Source organism: Sus scrofa, chromosome X (genome assembly GCF_000003025.6).
Source record: "Sus scrofa isolate TJ Tabasco breed Duroc chromosome X, Sscrofa11.1, whole genome shotgun sequence".
Taxonomy (NCBI): domain Eukaryota; kingdom Metazoa; phylum Chordata; class Mammalia; order Artiodactyla; family Suidae; genus Sus; species Sus scrofa.
This window is the reverse complement of record NC_010461.5, coordinates 41655877-41668713: the sequence shown is the minus strand read 5'-3', so window position 1 is coordinate 41668713 and position 12837 is coordinate 41655877. Positions and strand designations below refer to the sequence as shown.

At 38.6% G+C, this 12837-nt stretch overlaps 1 protein-coding gene across 18 annotated transcripts in view; it reads right to left on the bottom strand.

The window, feature by feature from the left end:
• Window positions 1-12837, bottom strand: part of JADE3 (jade family PHD finger 3) — a 135141-nt gene that overhangs the window by 45992 nt on the left and 76312 nt on the right. For all 18 annotated transcript variants that reach the window (XM_013986089.2, XM_005673582.3, XM_013986086.2 and 15 more), the window contains one exon: window positions 1619-1776. In XM_013986089.2, the coding sequence (XP_013841543.1) occupies window positions 1619-1776 (158 nt within the window). The remainder of the gene's footprint in view (window positions 1-1618; window positions 1777-12837) is intronic.

Here is a 12837-nt window from a genome sequence, read left to right as displayed (position 1 = left end):
GCATCTACTGACTGATCAAGCTGAGATCTTTCTGGTAATTTTGTTTTTACTAGAACCTGGACATTTTGGGATCATGCTATGAGACTCTGGATCTTCTTTAAATCTGTTTTGATTGGCTTCCTCTGACACTGCTCTGGCTGGAGATCAGGTTGGGGGAGATATCACCTCATTACTGCCAGGTGATTGTAGAAATCCCTGTTCACTATTTGGCTTCTGTTGACATCCAGAGGTGGGGACTCTTTGCTATTAACTGGGTGAGGCTGAGAGTTCTCACTTCCCATTAGGACTCCACTGACACCTCCCCTGTTGGGGTTGGTAAGATCACCTTACCACTGCTCCCTATGTGGCCATGGTGGTGGGGGAGGTGTCCTCATTACCTCTAGAGAGTGGTGAAAGTCTCCTCTGATACTACCCTAGATGGGAGAGGGAAGGATGCATCATTACTGCTGGTTTAAGGTCTAAGTCTAGGCTCCCCCCTGTTACTGCAACAGTATATAAAAATACTGATGGTAAGGACACGAAAATGCCTGACTTTTGTGTTCATTCATGATTTGTGATTTCTAGGAAGATGGTGGCAATGATGATGAAAAAGTGAGGGTTGGTGCATGTTTTGGGCAAGATTGTCAGACTTTTCTTAAAAGAGCATAGACAGTCTCTCTGTGAGTGGGACAGCCAGGGCTTGGGTTTTTAGAAATGATTTGACAAGCATTTCTGAAACATGACTGAGATCTAAGAACCTCGGCTAGGGGCCGAGAATTCAAGAATATGGCCTCTGACCTTTATGAACCTAATACATACTAGAAATAGAGAGATGTTCAATTGTTCATAGTTGTAGGTCCCACTAGTCCCTTTATCTGATGCTATTCCTCCCCTTTCCTTCCTTCCCTCATTCATTCACTCACTCAAACTTATACCAAGCATTTTATTTCACACCAGCCTTTGTGCAAAGCACTGGGAACACAAAGACCAGTAAGAAAAAATCAGTCATTACTCCTGAGGAGCTAAATTTACTACTTCCTTTGGTAGAAAAGTTCTCTCTTCTCTTTCAACAAAACCAAAAGTCCTTGCTTACTTAAATTTTCTTCTCAAGTCTTTGCAAATGAAGGCTGTGTGTTTATGTTCAACCTAATTATTCCAGTTATCCCCTTTCATTTGGGTTTATGCATTTTATAAATTCTGTATATTTTGGCCCTCTATTTACAGATGCTATCACTATGAGACCCCTATTAAAATGAAGTAACTTCTCATGGCATTATATATTAACAGAATTATTATGGGCTTATTAATGTTCTTCAAAGGCTATAAATGCTATTGATTGTTGAGTCAGACTTGGAAATCCTCGTCTCTAAAACCTTATTATAATTTCAGATTGGAGTTCAAACAGTTTTATCCTGTGAACAGGTACATACTATATCCCTAAGTAAATTAAGTCTGATTTTTAACTATTGACCTATCCTAGGCTGGTATAATCTGCCATTGGTCTGAGTGAATTGCTGAACATGGTATATGATTTTGCATTAGAAATGTATAATTAGTCACTCAACGTCTCCCCTCAAGTGCACACAGATAACCACAAGAGCAATCATCCCTTAAATCAAAGGTACATGCATGCAAATACCTGAGGGAAGGCTGTGGAACAGTGTCCGGACTGGCTGGTACCTGGACTCCCTTTTCCCATTCTTCCTTCCACGTATCCGCAAAGAGGTAATAGCTGTCAGGATTAATATGGTGAGAGTCTGGAAGTTTCATGGCACTGATAAGGTCCTTCCGGAATACCTGGGAAAACAGTGTATACACCTTGAGAGGACCATCACTATGGAACTAACACCATTTAATGTTCTCCTTTTAAAAAGTCCACCCTCATCCACTCTACATATCAACAAGAGACACATTTCTAACTTCCTAAATGGCCAGATGAACTTCTATTTGGAAAAGGTTTGAAGTATGGACAAGGAAGCCAGCTTGTTCTGGATTTAATAAAGAATAAAAAGGTTCTTCCTGAATTATTTTCTGGGACTCCTTGAATTTAAATCAACCGTATAGGTTACTCTTGGAATTCCCTTGTGACACAGAGGGTTAAGGATCTGGCATTGTCACTGTAGGACTGCGTGTTTGATTCCTGGCCTGGGAACTTCCACATGCCATGGGCGTGGCCAACAAATAAACAAACAATACTATCAGTGCCTCTTAAAAAGTCTGCATAAGGAATTCCCTTTGTGGCTCAGGGGGGTTACGAACCCAACTAGTATCCATGAGGATGTGGGTTCGATCCCTGGCCTCACTCTGGGTTAAGGATCTGGTGCTGCCATGAACTGTGGTGTAGGTTGCAGGTGTGGCTTGGATCCCACATTGCTGTGGCTGTGGTGTAGGCCGACAGCTGAAGCTCCAATTCGACCCCTAGCCTGGGAACTTCCATAAGCTGCAGGTGCAGCCCTAAGAAGGAAAAAAAAGTCTGCATAAAACAAACAATCCTTAACTCTCTCAAATTTAGCAACAAGTATCCTCTGATAGCTTATAACTTTATTTAGATATCACTTTATTTTAAAATTATTTACTTAGAAATAATTTTAGTCTTACAGAGAAGTTACAAAAATAGTAGAGTTCCCATATACCCTTCATGTAGTTTACTCTAATGTTAAACCATTTCACATAACCAGAGTACAATTACCTAAACCAGGAAATTAACGTTGTTACAAAAATTATTCAAATTTTACTAATTTTCACCCCAATGTCCTCCTGTTCCAGAATTCAGTCCAGAATCCCACACTGCATCAGTTTTCACGTCTCCTTAGCATTCTTCAATTTGTGACAGTTTATAGTCTTTCCATGTTTTTAAGACCTTAACACTCCTGAAGAGTACCAGTCATATATCTTATTGAATGACCCTAGAATCTGGGTTTGTTTGATGTTTTCTCATGATTAGATTGAGGTTATTCATTTTTTGAGCAAGAATGCCACAGAAATGATGCTGTGCCCCTGTTATTCCATTATATCAGGAATGTAAATGCTGATGTCATGTTAGTGGTGATGTTAAACTTGATCAGGTGGTTATGGTAGTGTGTCTTGCTGTTTTCTCCACCGTTAGGTTACTATATTTCCCTTTGTAATTAATAAATATCTTTGAGATACTCTGAGATTTTAAAAAATCCTGTATTGCCTCAACCTGTTGAGGAGTAATTTTAGCATCCAGAGGCAGATGATCTCTTGCTTCCAACAGTTATTACTGTGGTAATGTCACATGCCATAGGCACAGCAAAAAAAAAAAAAAAAAAAAAAAAAAAAGTGCTTTACAGTTCCCATTTTCTTGAATGTTTTATAATGCCTGAGTACTGAATTTTATTAAAGGCTTCTTTAGTACATATGGAAATAATTACATAATTTTCTCCTTAGATATATTAATATGCTATATGACAATACTGGACTTCTTAATACTGAAACAAACTTGCACTTCTGGAATGTCTATTTGATCATGACATTTTCTTACTAAAGTACTACATTCTGTTTTGTAATATTTTATTTAATATATATTTTTTCTTTTTTTTTCCTGTGGCATATGGAATTTCCTGGGCTAGGGGTCCAATTGGAGCTGCAGCTGCCGGCTTATGCCACAGCCACAGCAATACCCGAACTGAGCCAAATCTGCCATCTACACTGCAGCTTGTGGCAATGCCGGATCCTTAACCCACTGAGCAAGGCCAGGGATCGAACCCATGTCCTCACAGACACTATGTTGGGTTCTTAACCCATTGAGCCACAATGGGAACTCCATTTAAAATTTTTATATCATATTCATGAGCGATATTTGTCTGCAGTTTTCTTTTTTTTTCTATTGTCTTTGTCTTTTAGATTTAGGTATCAGCATTATGCACGTTTCATAAAAGGAATTAGGACATTTTCCTTCTGTTACAATGCTCTAGAATAATCTGAGAATTATTGGGACTTAGTACTTTTTTGGGGGGGTAGTTCCTTAATAATTTTCTCTACCTTTTTGGAAGTTGATCTCTTTAAGCTTTCTACCTATGATGGGATCAATTTTGGTAATCTTTATTTGCATAGTAAGTTATCTATCTTATCCAAGTTTTCCAATTTATTTGTACAAGAGCTGGCAAAGTATCGACACTTCCACTTTGCACAGCAGTGTGCACAGCAGGGGTGAAGAGGAGGACCGGAATGATATGTCTACTGTGGCAGCCAAGAGGCGCCCAGTGGGATCCTTAACCCTACCCCTGGCAAAGGATCCCTAGCTGTGTGGAAAGTTCAAAGGCCAGAGGTAGGGAATGATGATATGGGTACAGCTAAACCTTGGACTTACAAAGAGATTCCCTACAAGTCCATTTTCTGCACACTAAGCACAACTAAGTACTGACAATATGGGAACGAGGATCCATCTAAAGGCTGATGTACTACTATGCTCTGGTTGAAAGGGCCCTCGGGTGACTATGGAGTACAGAAATGTACTCACCAGCCTAAGAACATATAAATTGTTGTGACAAGCTAGGCTTTGCATGTCTCCCCTTTCAACAACAGGGAAAAAGTTTGCTATGAGTTCTTCAGCTAACCTGGCATTGACTTCAGTGATGAAGGCCCAATAAACATCTAAACAATGATGGAATAAACTTTCACACTGGTATATACCTCACCTACTAATTGCTAATTCTGAAAAAAATCAAACAATCACTTGCAGGTTTAAGATAAATGTTTCTACATCTCTGGATTATCAAAGGACAAGATGCTATCAAGCAAACATTTTAGCCTTTAATGCTAATCAAGGTTCTTGGAGGAGAAACACTGTCTAAGTTATGTATAACATGAAAGTAGAAGCACAGAGCATGATACAATAAAGCAATTAATTCTCAGCTGGTGTAGTTCTATTTAAACTGACAACATTTCAGAGTACAGGGCTATACTACCACATAATTAAATGATGCCATTTAAATAGAAAGGACATTCCAACTACTACTTTTGCAGGGACAACCCTGCAAATGCCTGTTGGTTTCATTTAGGGAAGATTTAGATTAATAATATGACCTGAGTAATGCAGAGAAGGAAACCAACCTTAAATATGCTGGAGACCAGCGAGGTGGCAACAAAAATGACCTTTTTACCAGGAATCCCAGCCAATTAAGGTTAATTGGGTACTGTGTAAGGAGCAAGTCTACAGGAAATAAAAACTGGTGGTTTATTACATAATGCTTTGTATAAGGGGGTAAGAGAGGCTCACAGACATATCCATTAACAGGTTTTGCATAGGGCTAGTGTTCTAGAGGGAGAAACCGAATCACTATTTTGCCAAATACTCTATAAACTGCCAGAGTGACTTTAATGAGACAGTGTTTAAAAGGCAATGACAATTTACAATTGTGCTAAACTACTGTCTTTGGGAAAAACAGTACTGTGGGAAATCTTACTTTAGATATGGGAAGAATACTCTGGAAAGAGCCAAGTATTTTTCTTTTCTTTTTCTTTTTTTTTTTCTTTTTTTTTTTTTTTTTTGCCTTTTCTAGGGCTGCTCCCTTGGCATATAGAGGTTCCCAGGCTAGGGGTCTAATGGGAGCTGTAGCCACTGGCCTACGCCAGAGCCACAGCAACGTGGGATCCGAGCCGCGTCTTTGACCTACACCACAGCTCACGGCAATGCCGGATCCTTAACCCACTGAGCAAGGCCAGGGATGGAACCGAAACCTCATGGTTCCTAGTCAGATTCGTTAACCACTGCGCCACGATAGGAACTCCAGAGCCAAGTTATTTTTCAACCTCTTAAAATACTTCATTATTTTCCATATGATACACATCTCAAAATAAATAAACTGGTTGCAAAATCATGCTTTGGGCTTAGTAATAATCACATAACATTCCATGTCCTCATACCTGACGTAACTGCTTATGAAAATCTGTTCTGTATAGTTTCCTAAGTAAACTGGAAACATATTGTAGTAGGTTGAACGGTGGCCCTTCAGAACATATGTCCACATCCTAATTTCTAGAACCCATGAATGTTCCTTTATTTGGAAAAGGGATCTTAGCAGATATAAATAATTTAAGGATTCTGAGATGAAGCTAGCATCTTGGAATATCCAGGTGGGCCTTAAATCCAGTAATAAGTATCTTTATAAGAGAAAGGCCGAGGGAGATTTGAGATAGGGAGTGTGACTATGGAGGCAGAGACTGGAGTGACTCATTAATCCACAAGTTAGTACATTCTGATAGCTATCAGAACCTGGAAGAGGAAAAGAATGGAATCGCCCCTAAAGTCTCTGGAGGGAGTGCAGTGTGGCTGATTTTGGACTTCTGGCCTCTAGAACTGTGAGAAAGTAAATTCCTGTTGTTTTAAGCCACCCAGTTTGTGGTTAAGTTGTTACAGCAGCCCTAGGAAACTAATACACAAATTTACCAAATAGAAGAGTAACTTGAAGACTCTAGACAAAGAGATAAAAAGCAGAGGCCAATGAAATCTGGCCCTTGTCCATGGCTTCAGAAATATCAAACCTCCAGGGAACAGGCACTCTGTGAAGTCTGGCAAACCTCGGCCTACAGAAATAGCAATCAACTCATACAGATTTTTCCTAAACAAATGAAAGCTAAATCCAATGAATATTATAATTTTCCCTCCTGTCTTTAGAGAAAAATAGCAGATTTATATGGGAAGCCTGATTTCAACTTTACAAGCCAGATTAAACAGCATCAGATTCAAGGTTTCTAGAGAAGCATTTTTACTCAAGGCAGAGTGCAAGAGTCTGCCTTATCTTGCTGTAGAAGTCAAACATTTCAAGTATGAGGCAGAACATAAAATACTGAAGAGAAGATAGGAATGTAAGTTCAGTACTCAGGACGGTATCTGCAAAGTGATATGCAATATATTTACCAGACTGGTCTCATGAATCTGCTTCTGATAAGAAAAGGCATTTTTAAGGTTTTTAAAATAAACATACGCAAACAAAATGGTTATGGTGTATCCTGGGTAGAGATGTGTTTTAAACACATACAGTAGCATATACATACATGCATATTTGTATATATTTTCATAAAGAAATAATAAAAGGATAAACTAAGAACTTAGGAAAAAAGTTAACTCTGAGGAAAGGGGACAAAACAGGGAGAGAGAGACAAAAACTGGATCTCTCTGAATGTATTTTGTTCTTAGTTTATTTGAACCAGACAAATGCTTTATATGGTTTAAAATGAAATTAAAAATCTTTAAAGAAAGGAATATGGGTCTGGGACAGACTGCCTGGATTGATCCACTGGTTTCAAAAGTAGTTTGGGGGAAAGTTGTCTAAATTATCCACGTCTCAGTTTACTTATCTGCAAAATAAGGATAACACTGACCTCATAAGGGTAGCTGTAGGGATTAAATAGATGAAACTATGTAAGGGGGTTAGCATGGTACTGGGCTCGCAGTAACTGCTAAATAAATCCTAGCTGTAGTTATTTTACCATCATCATCACAGTTTTAGCTTTACTTCTAAAAGCAGAAAGAAATATATAGCTGAGTTCTCCTCTCTAGTCTAAAAAGTAATTGTTGATGAGGTAAAGGAGATGTGAGTTCATGGCTCAACTAAAACATACATGGTTTGACTCCCAAAGATAATGTTGCCAAGCAAGAGCCCCCAAGAATGTTAACCAACATCCTATATATAAGTCATGAGGTAATGCAGAAATCTCACAAAATGAAACATGGCTGTTTGTTGCTAAATTAAAGATTATGAATGAGGAATCTGGATATTGACACTGATCTAGGGAAAGAAGTTGAGAAGTTTTACAAGTTCTTAATTGTGTGCCTGTTTTATATGCACTGGTAGTTTCCCCAAAAGTTCCTGAAACAAAAAGGCTTTGTACTTACTAGATATCTGTTCATTTATGGTCAAAGAGGGGATTCACAGACTAACATACAGCCCAGAAGCTATGCCAAGTCCAACAGTGCATGCACATCTTGGCCTCTCAGATGCTTGCAGAAACAAAGGAGGCCTCACTATGTATTCAATTAGAATATCAATGCTTAACCTGCCAGAGCTACAAAATGAAAATGCCCTTCATGGACAGCTCTGGCTTTTTACTGTTCATTAACATCTCTCAGTGGGCAGTTTCTTAAAGCACAGCTAGTCTGAACATTTCTGTGACATTTTTTAGGGGAAAAGCCAAAACATTTACTTCCTATATGACACAAAGGGGAACACTGTCTGGTTCATGTATAATGAAGCAGAGAGAATGATCAATTTTGATTCACAGTCACTAAATCTGAAACTATAAGTAACTGATGACAAATATATGTGTCACCTCAAAAGCATTTAAAAAACAGCTGCAACCATGGTAACTATATTGAATTAAAAGGAATTAACCTTAAGTAATTTTCTTAGATTGTATAAATCTTTTTTTTTTCTTCTTTTTTTGGCCACACCCACAGCATGTAGAAGTTCCCAGGCCAAGGATCAAACCAGTGCCACAGCAGGAACAATGCTTGCTCCTTAACCTACTGAGCCACCAGGGAACTCTAAATTATACAATCTTAAGAGAAAAACATTCAGGTTATCTAAAAGAATCAACTACTTAAAGCAGAGAAAACCTAGCAAAGAATACAAGCTCGTTCTTTTTTTTTTTTTTTTTTTTTTTTTTTTTTTGTCTTTTGAGGGCCACACTTGTGGCATATGGAAGTTCCCAGGCTAGGGGTCAAATTGGAGCTACAGCTGCCAGCCTACACCACAGCCAGAGCAACACAGGATCCAAGCCGCGTCTGCGACCAATACCACAACTCATGGCAACACTGGATCCTTAACTCACTGAGCAAGGCCAGGGATCGAACCTGTGTCCTCATGGATGCTAGTCGGATTCGTTAACCACTGAGCCATGATGGGAACTCCTAAACAGGACATTTTTGATGACTATGGGCTGATATCAACTGGAATATCAGTTACCATAAAGCAATATACTTTTGGGCTACTTAGGTAGGTTTGATTATTCCCCTTACCCTGTGCCAAACAGAGGCATATGCATCCTGGTAATGGAGGAAGGGGAGCAACTGAGTCTGACTTGAAGATCTGGGCAATTTTCATATAAGAGATGACAACTGAAGTTTGCTTTGAAAGTTTTTTTCCCATCCCTCAATGTCCCTTTTGTGCAATAAGTATGCGTTTGCAAGCCTAGTACTTTTTATCTGTCGTGGGTCAGAAAACCAAATAATCAACCTTGTGAGAAACAGAGATAAAGTGATATAAACAGGCTCTATTTGAGGGTATGCAGTGTTCTCCGTTGAGTTAAAATATATGAGCTTTTACTCTGTTGCTATGAAAGTTCTAGACATAATAAATGAGACTCTGGGCCTACAGAAGATAGGCAGTCAATCTTTTAAGATAGGTTGGTATGTTTTATAGACCAGTTGGGCTAATATTAGGTGAAAATATCCTGGCTTTTGAGAAAGAATAGAAGATTTTTTAATACACTCAAATTGGTCATCTAGTACTATGTGCTTTTTCTAGGGCAATTAGCTTTTTTTTTTTTTTTTTTTTTTGCTTTTTAGGGCCACACTCGCAGCATACGGAGGTTGCCAGGCTAGGGACTGAATTGGAGCTGTAGCTGCCAGCCTATGCCACAGCCCACAGGAACTCAAGTGGGATCTGAGCCACGTCTGTGACCTACGCCACAGCTCACAGCAACACTGATCTTTAACCCACTGATTGAGGCCAGGGATCGAACCCACAACCTCATGGTTCCTAGTTGGATTCATTTCCACTGCACCACAAAGGGAACTCCTGCAATTAGCTTTTTAAAAACATCTTTAAGAACAGGAGCCTTTTGACAATCAGATGAAGGCTACTAGCTCAGAAAAAAATACACATAAAAATATACCCTTAAAAGTTTGTATACAATTTTCAGAAGGTACCAAAGCCCTTAAATCATATTTGGAATTCACATCTCCCCAGGAAATACCTCTCTAGGGAATAAATCAGGGGCAGGCACACAAAGGAACCTCTCAACAAAGCACTAAACATCAAAGAAAATATTTGTCTATCAATGTAACCAATTAAGCCCCAGTGAAAAAGATCATTTATATTGCATTCCAATGACTAACTCCCAGTAAAAAACAAAAACCATAAGGTTTCATCTCAGACCTGTAGAGAGTCAGAAAAAAGAAGTTACTGTCCTTATAAGAAGAACAAGGTAGGAAAGGCAGCAAATGAACGACTTTTTGTGAAACCATTAGAGAAATGCGTCACAGGACAAATGGTCAACTCAAAGAGAGACAAGCACGCCTGCAGGAAGACACAGGACAGGAGTATTTGCTTACTTGGGGCAGAAGCCACAGTAGGAACATTAAACTAGAAATAACGATGAATCTTTGGGGGCCAAGTGGGAACTACTATAGAATCTGAAGTTTCTGGGGGCTATAGTCAGGAGGTTCCCACTTTCTTATAAACTTTTCTCTGGAAACTCAAGAAGGCTATCACAGGGAAAATGCATAAGAACCTGGAAAAAAAGCTCCCCAGTGGTGCTGTCTGGGCTGCTGGTGCTCAGTGTCCTGGCTCCTTTACTAACAAAAGTCTTCATCGGCAAAGGAAGGATTTTGAGTGAGAGCACTGGAGTAATATGACTAGCGTTGTGCAAAGGAAAAAGCACCCAGCCTCAGCTTCCCTGTGTTACTCAAGGGAGAAAAAAATCCTTAATCTATAGGAGAGAGAACCTCAAGGGTGGAGAATCAGAGTACCAGAGGATACCTGCTGCAGGCAGGCAAGAAGAGCAGGCAGGGGTGAAAAAGCTCTATCCCTAAGGGCCACCTCCCCCACTTCACCCCCAGACTCGGGACCACTATACACTCCAAAGACTGAGACTCATCAGAAGATTAGAGAACACCACCCCTCCCCCATACCCTACCACCATGCTAAAGCCTTTACTGATAACAGTGGCTTACAGATGGGAGAGCTGCAGAAGATGAATTATATGCTGTAAGAATTATATTTCAAAAAAAGATGTTAATGTTTTTATAGTAAGGGGTACCACATCAGTAATGTAGTACCCCTTACCATACACTCCCCGTGCTGTCAGTGGAGGCAACAAGGTGAGATTTCCACCCCTGCCGAGAAGTAATGAGATACCCTTCCCCCTTTCCAGAGAAGTAAACAGAATTATCTTTCTAGAAATATAATAGAACTAGGATGGGAGCCTAGAAATTCTGTAGTTGGTGGTAAAAAGTCAGTGCCCTCATTTCCCCACTGGTCTGGTTATTACGAAGGCCTGCTAAAATAGACTTAAATAAGACTTAGTGTCTGATGACATAATGCAAATAAAAAGTGCAAGATGCAACAGAAAATCACTCATAATACTAATAAGAACTAGGAATGAGAAGAGGCCATAAATAGACACCTACACACTCAGATGACACAGATGCTGGAATTATCTGACAAGGATTTTAAAGAAGCCATCATAAAAATGCTTCAACAAGAAATTAGAAACATTTTTGAAACAAAAAAAAGAAAGTTTCAGTAAAGAAATAAGAGCATATAAAAGAATAACCAAATTTGAAAATTTGAAGTGGAATAAGATAATAACTGAAATAAATTCACAGGTTAGGCTCAATAGAATAACGGAATTAACACAATAAAGAACTGGTAAATAGGAGTTTCCTCATGGCCTAGTGGGTTAAGGATCCAGTGTTGTCATCAAACTCTAAATAGGAAAACCAAAAGAAATCCATGCCAGGCACATCAAGATTTGGACAACTAAACAGGATCTAACTTTGGAAAAGTAAAGGCAAAGAAAAATCTTGAAGGCAACTGGATTTTCTTCTCCCTTGAGTAGCACAGGGAAGCTGAGGCTGGGTGCTTTTTCCTTCGCACAACGCTAGTCATATTACTCCAGTGCTCTCACTCGAAATCCTTCCTTTGCCAATGAAGACTTTTGTTAGTAAAGGAGCCAGGAGAGCAACCGTTTGAATGAGGGCAGATTTCTCATTAGAAACCATTGAGGCCAGAAGGAAGCAACACATTTTTCAAGTGCTAAAAGAAAAGTTCTGTCAAACTAGAATTCTCTAACAAGTGAAAATATTCTTCAGGTGAAACCAAGGCATTCTCAAATGAAGGAAAGCTAGGAGAATTTATCACTAGCAGACTTACTCTAAAAGAATAACTAAAGGGAGTTCTTCAAATAGAAAGGAAATAAACAAAAGGAAAGTTGGAACATTAGGAATACAGGAAGAACAAGAGAATACAAATATGGGTAAATATAATTGACTATCCTTTTTCTCTTGAGTTTTATAATAATATTTGACAGTTGAAGCAAATATTCTAACAATGTCTAATGTAGTTCTCAATGTATGTAGAGAAAATATTTAAGACAATTTATAAAGGTAGCGAGTGGATAAACAAACCTAAATGGTGGTACGGCTTCCTTACTTCACTCAAAGTGGTAAAAGGTAGAGACCAGTAGACTGGTATGTCATGTTTGTAAAAGGCCCTTCCTTTTAAAGGTTGCTTCCCAAGAGTAACCATGAAAAGTTAAACAAAGATATACCCTTAACACCACCATAGAAAAACCAACATGGAATTTTTTTTAAATGTTCAAGTAATTCACAAGAAGACAAAAAATAAAAGAGAAACAAAAAAACCCAGAGGAAACAAATAGAAAAACAGTAAAGTGGCAGATTTAAACCAAACTGTACCAAAAGTTATATTCAATGTTTTAAATAAACCAATTAAAAGACAGAAATTGAAAAAGTAGATTAAAAATGACCCAACTATGTAGCATCTACAAGAAATTCATTTCAAATAAAATCATACATAAAAATTACAAGTAAAAGGATAGAAAAAAATACCATACACCATATAAACATGAATCAAAAGAAAGCCAGAA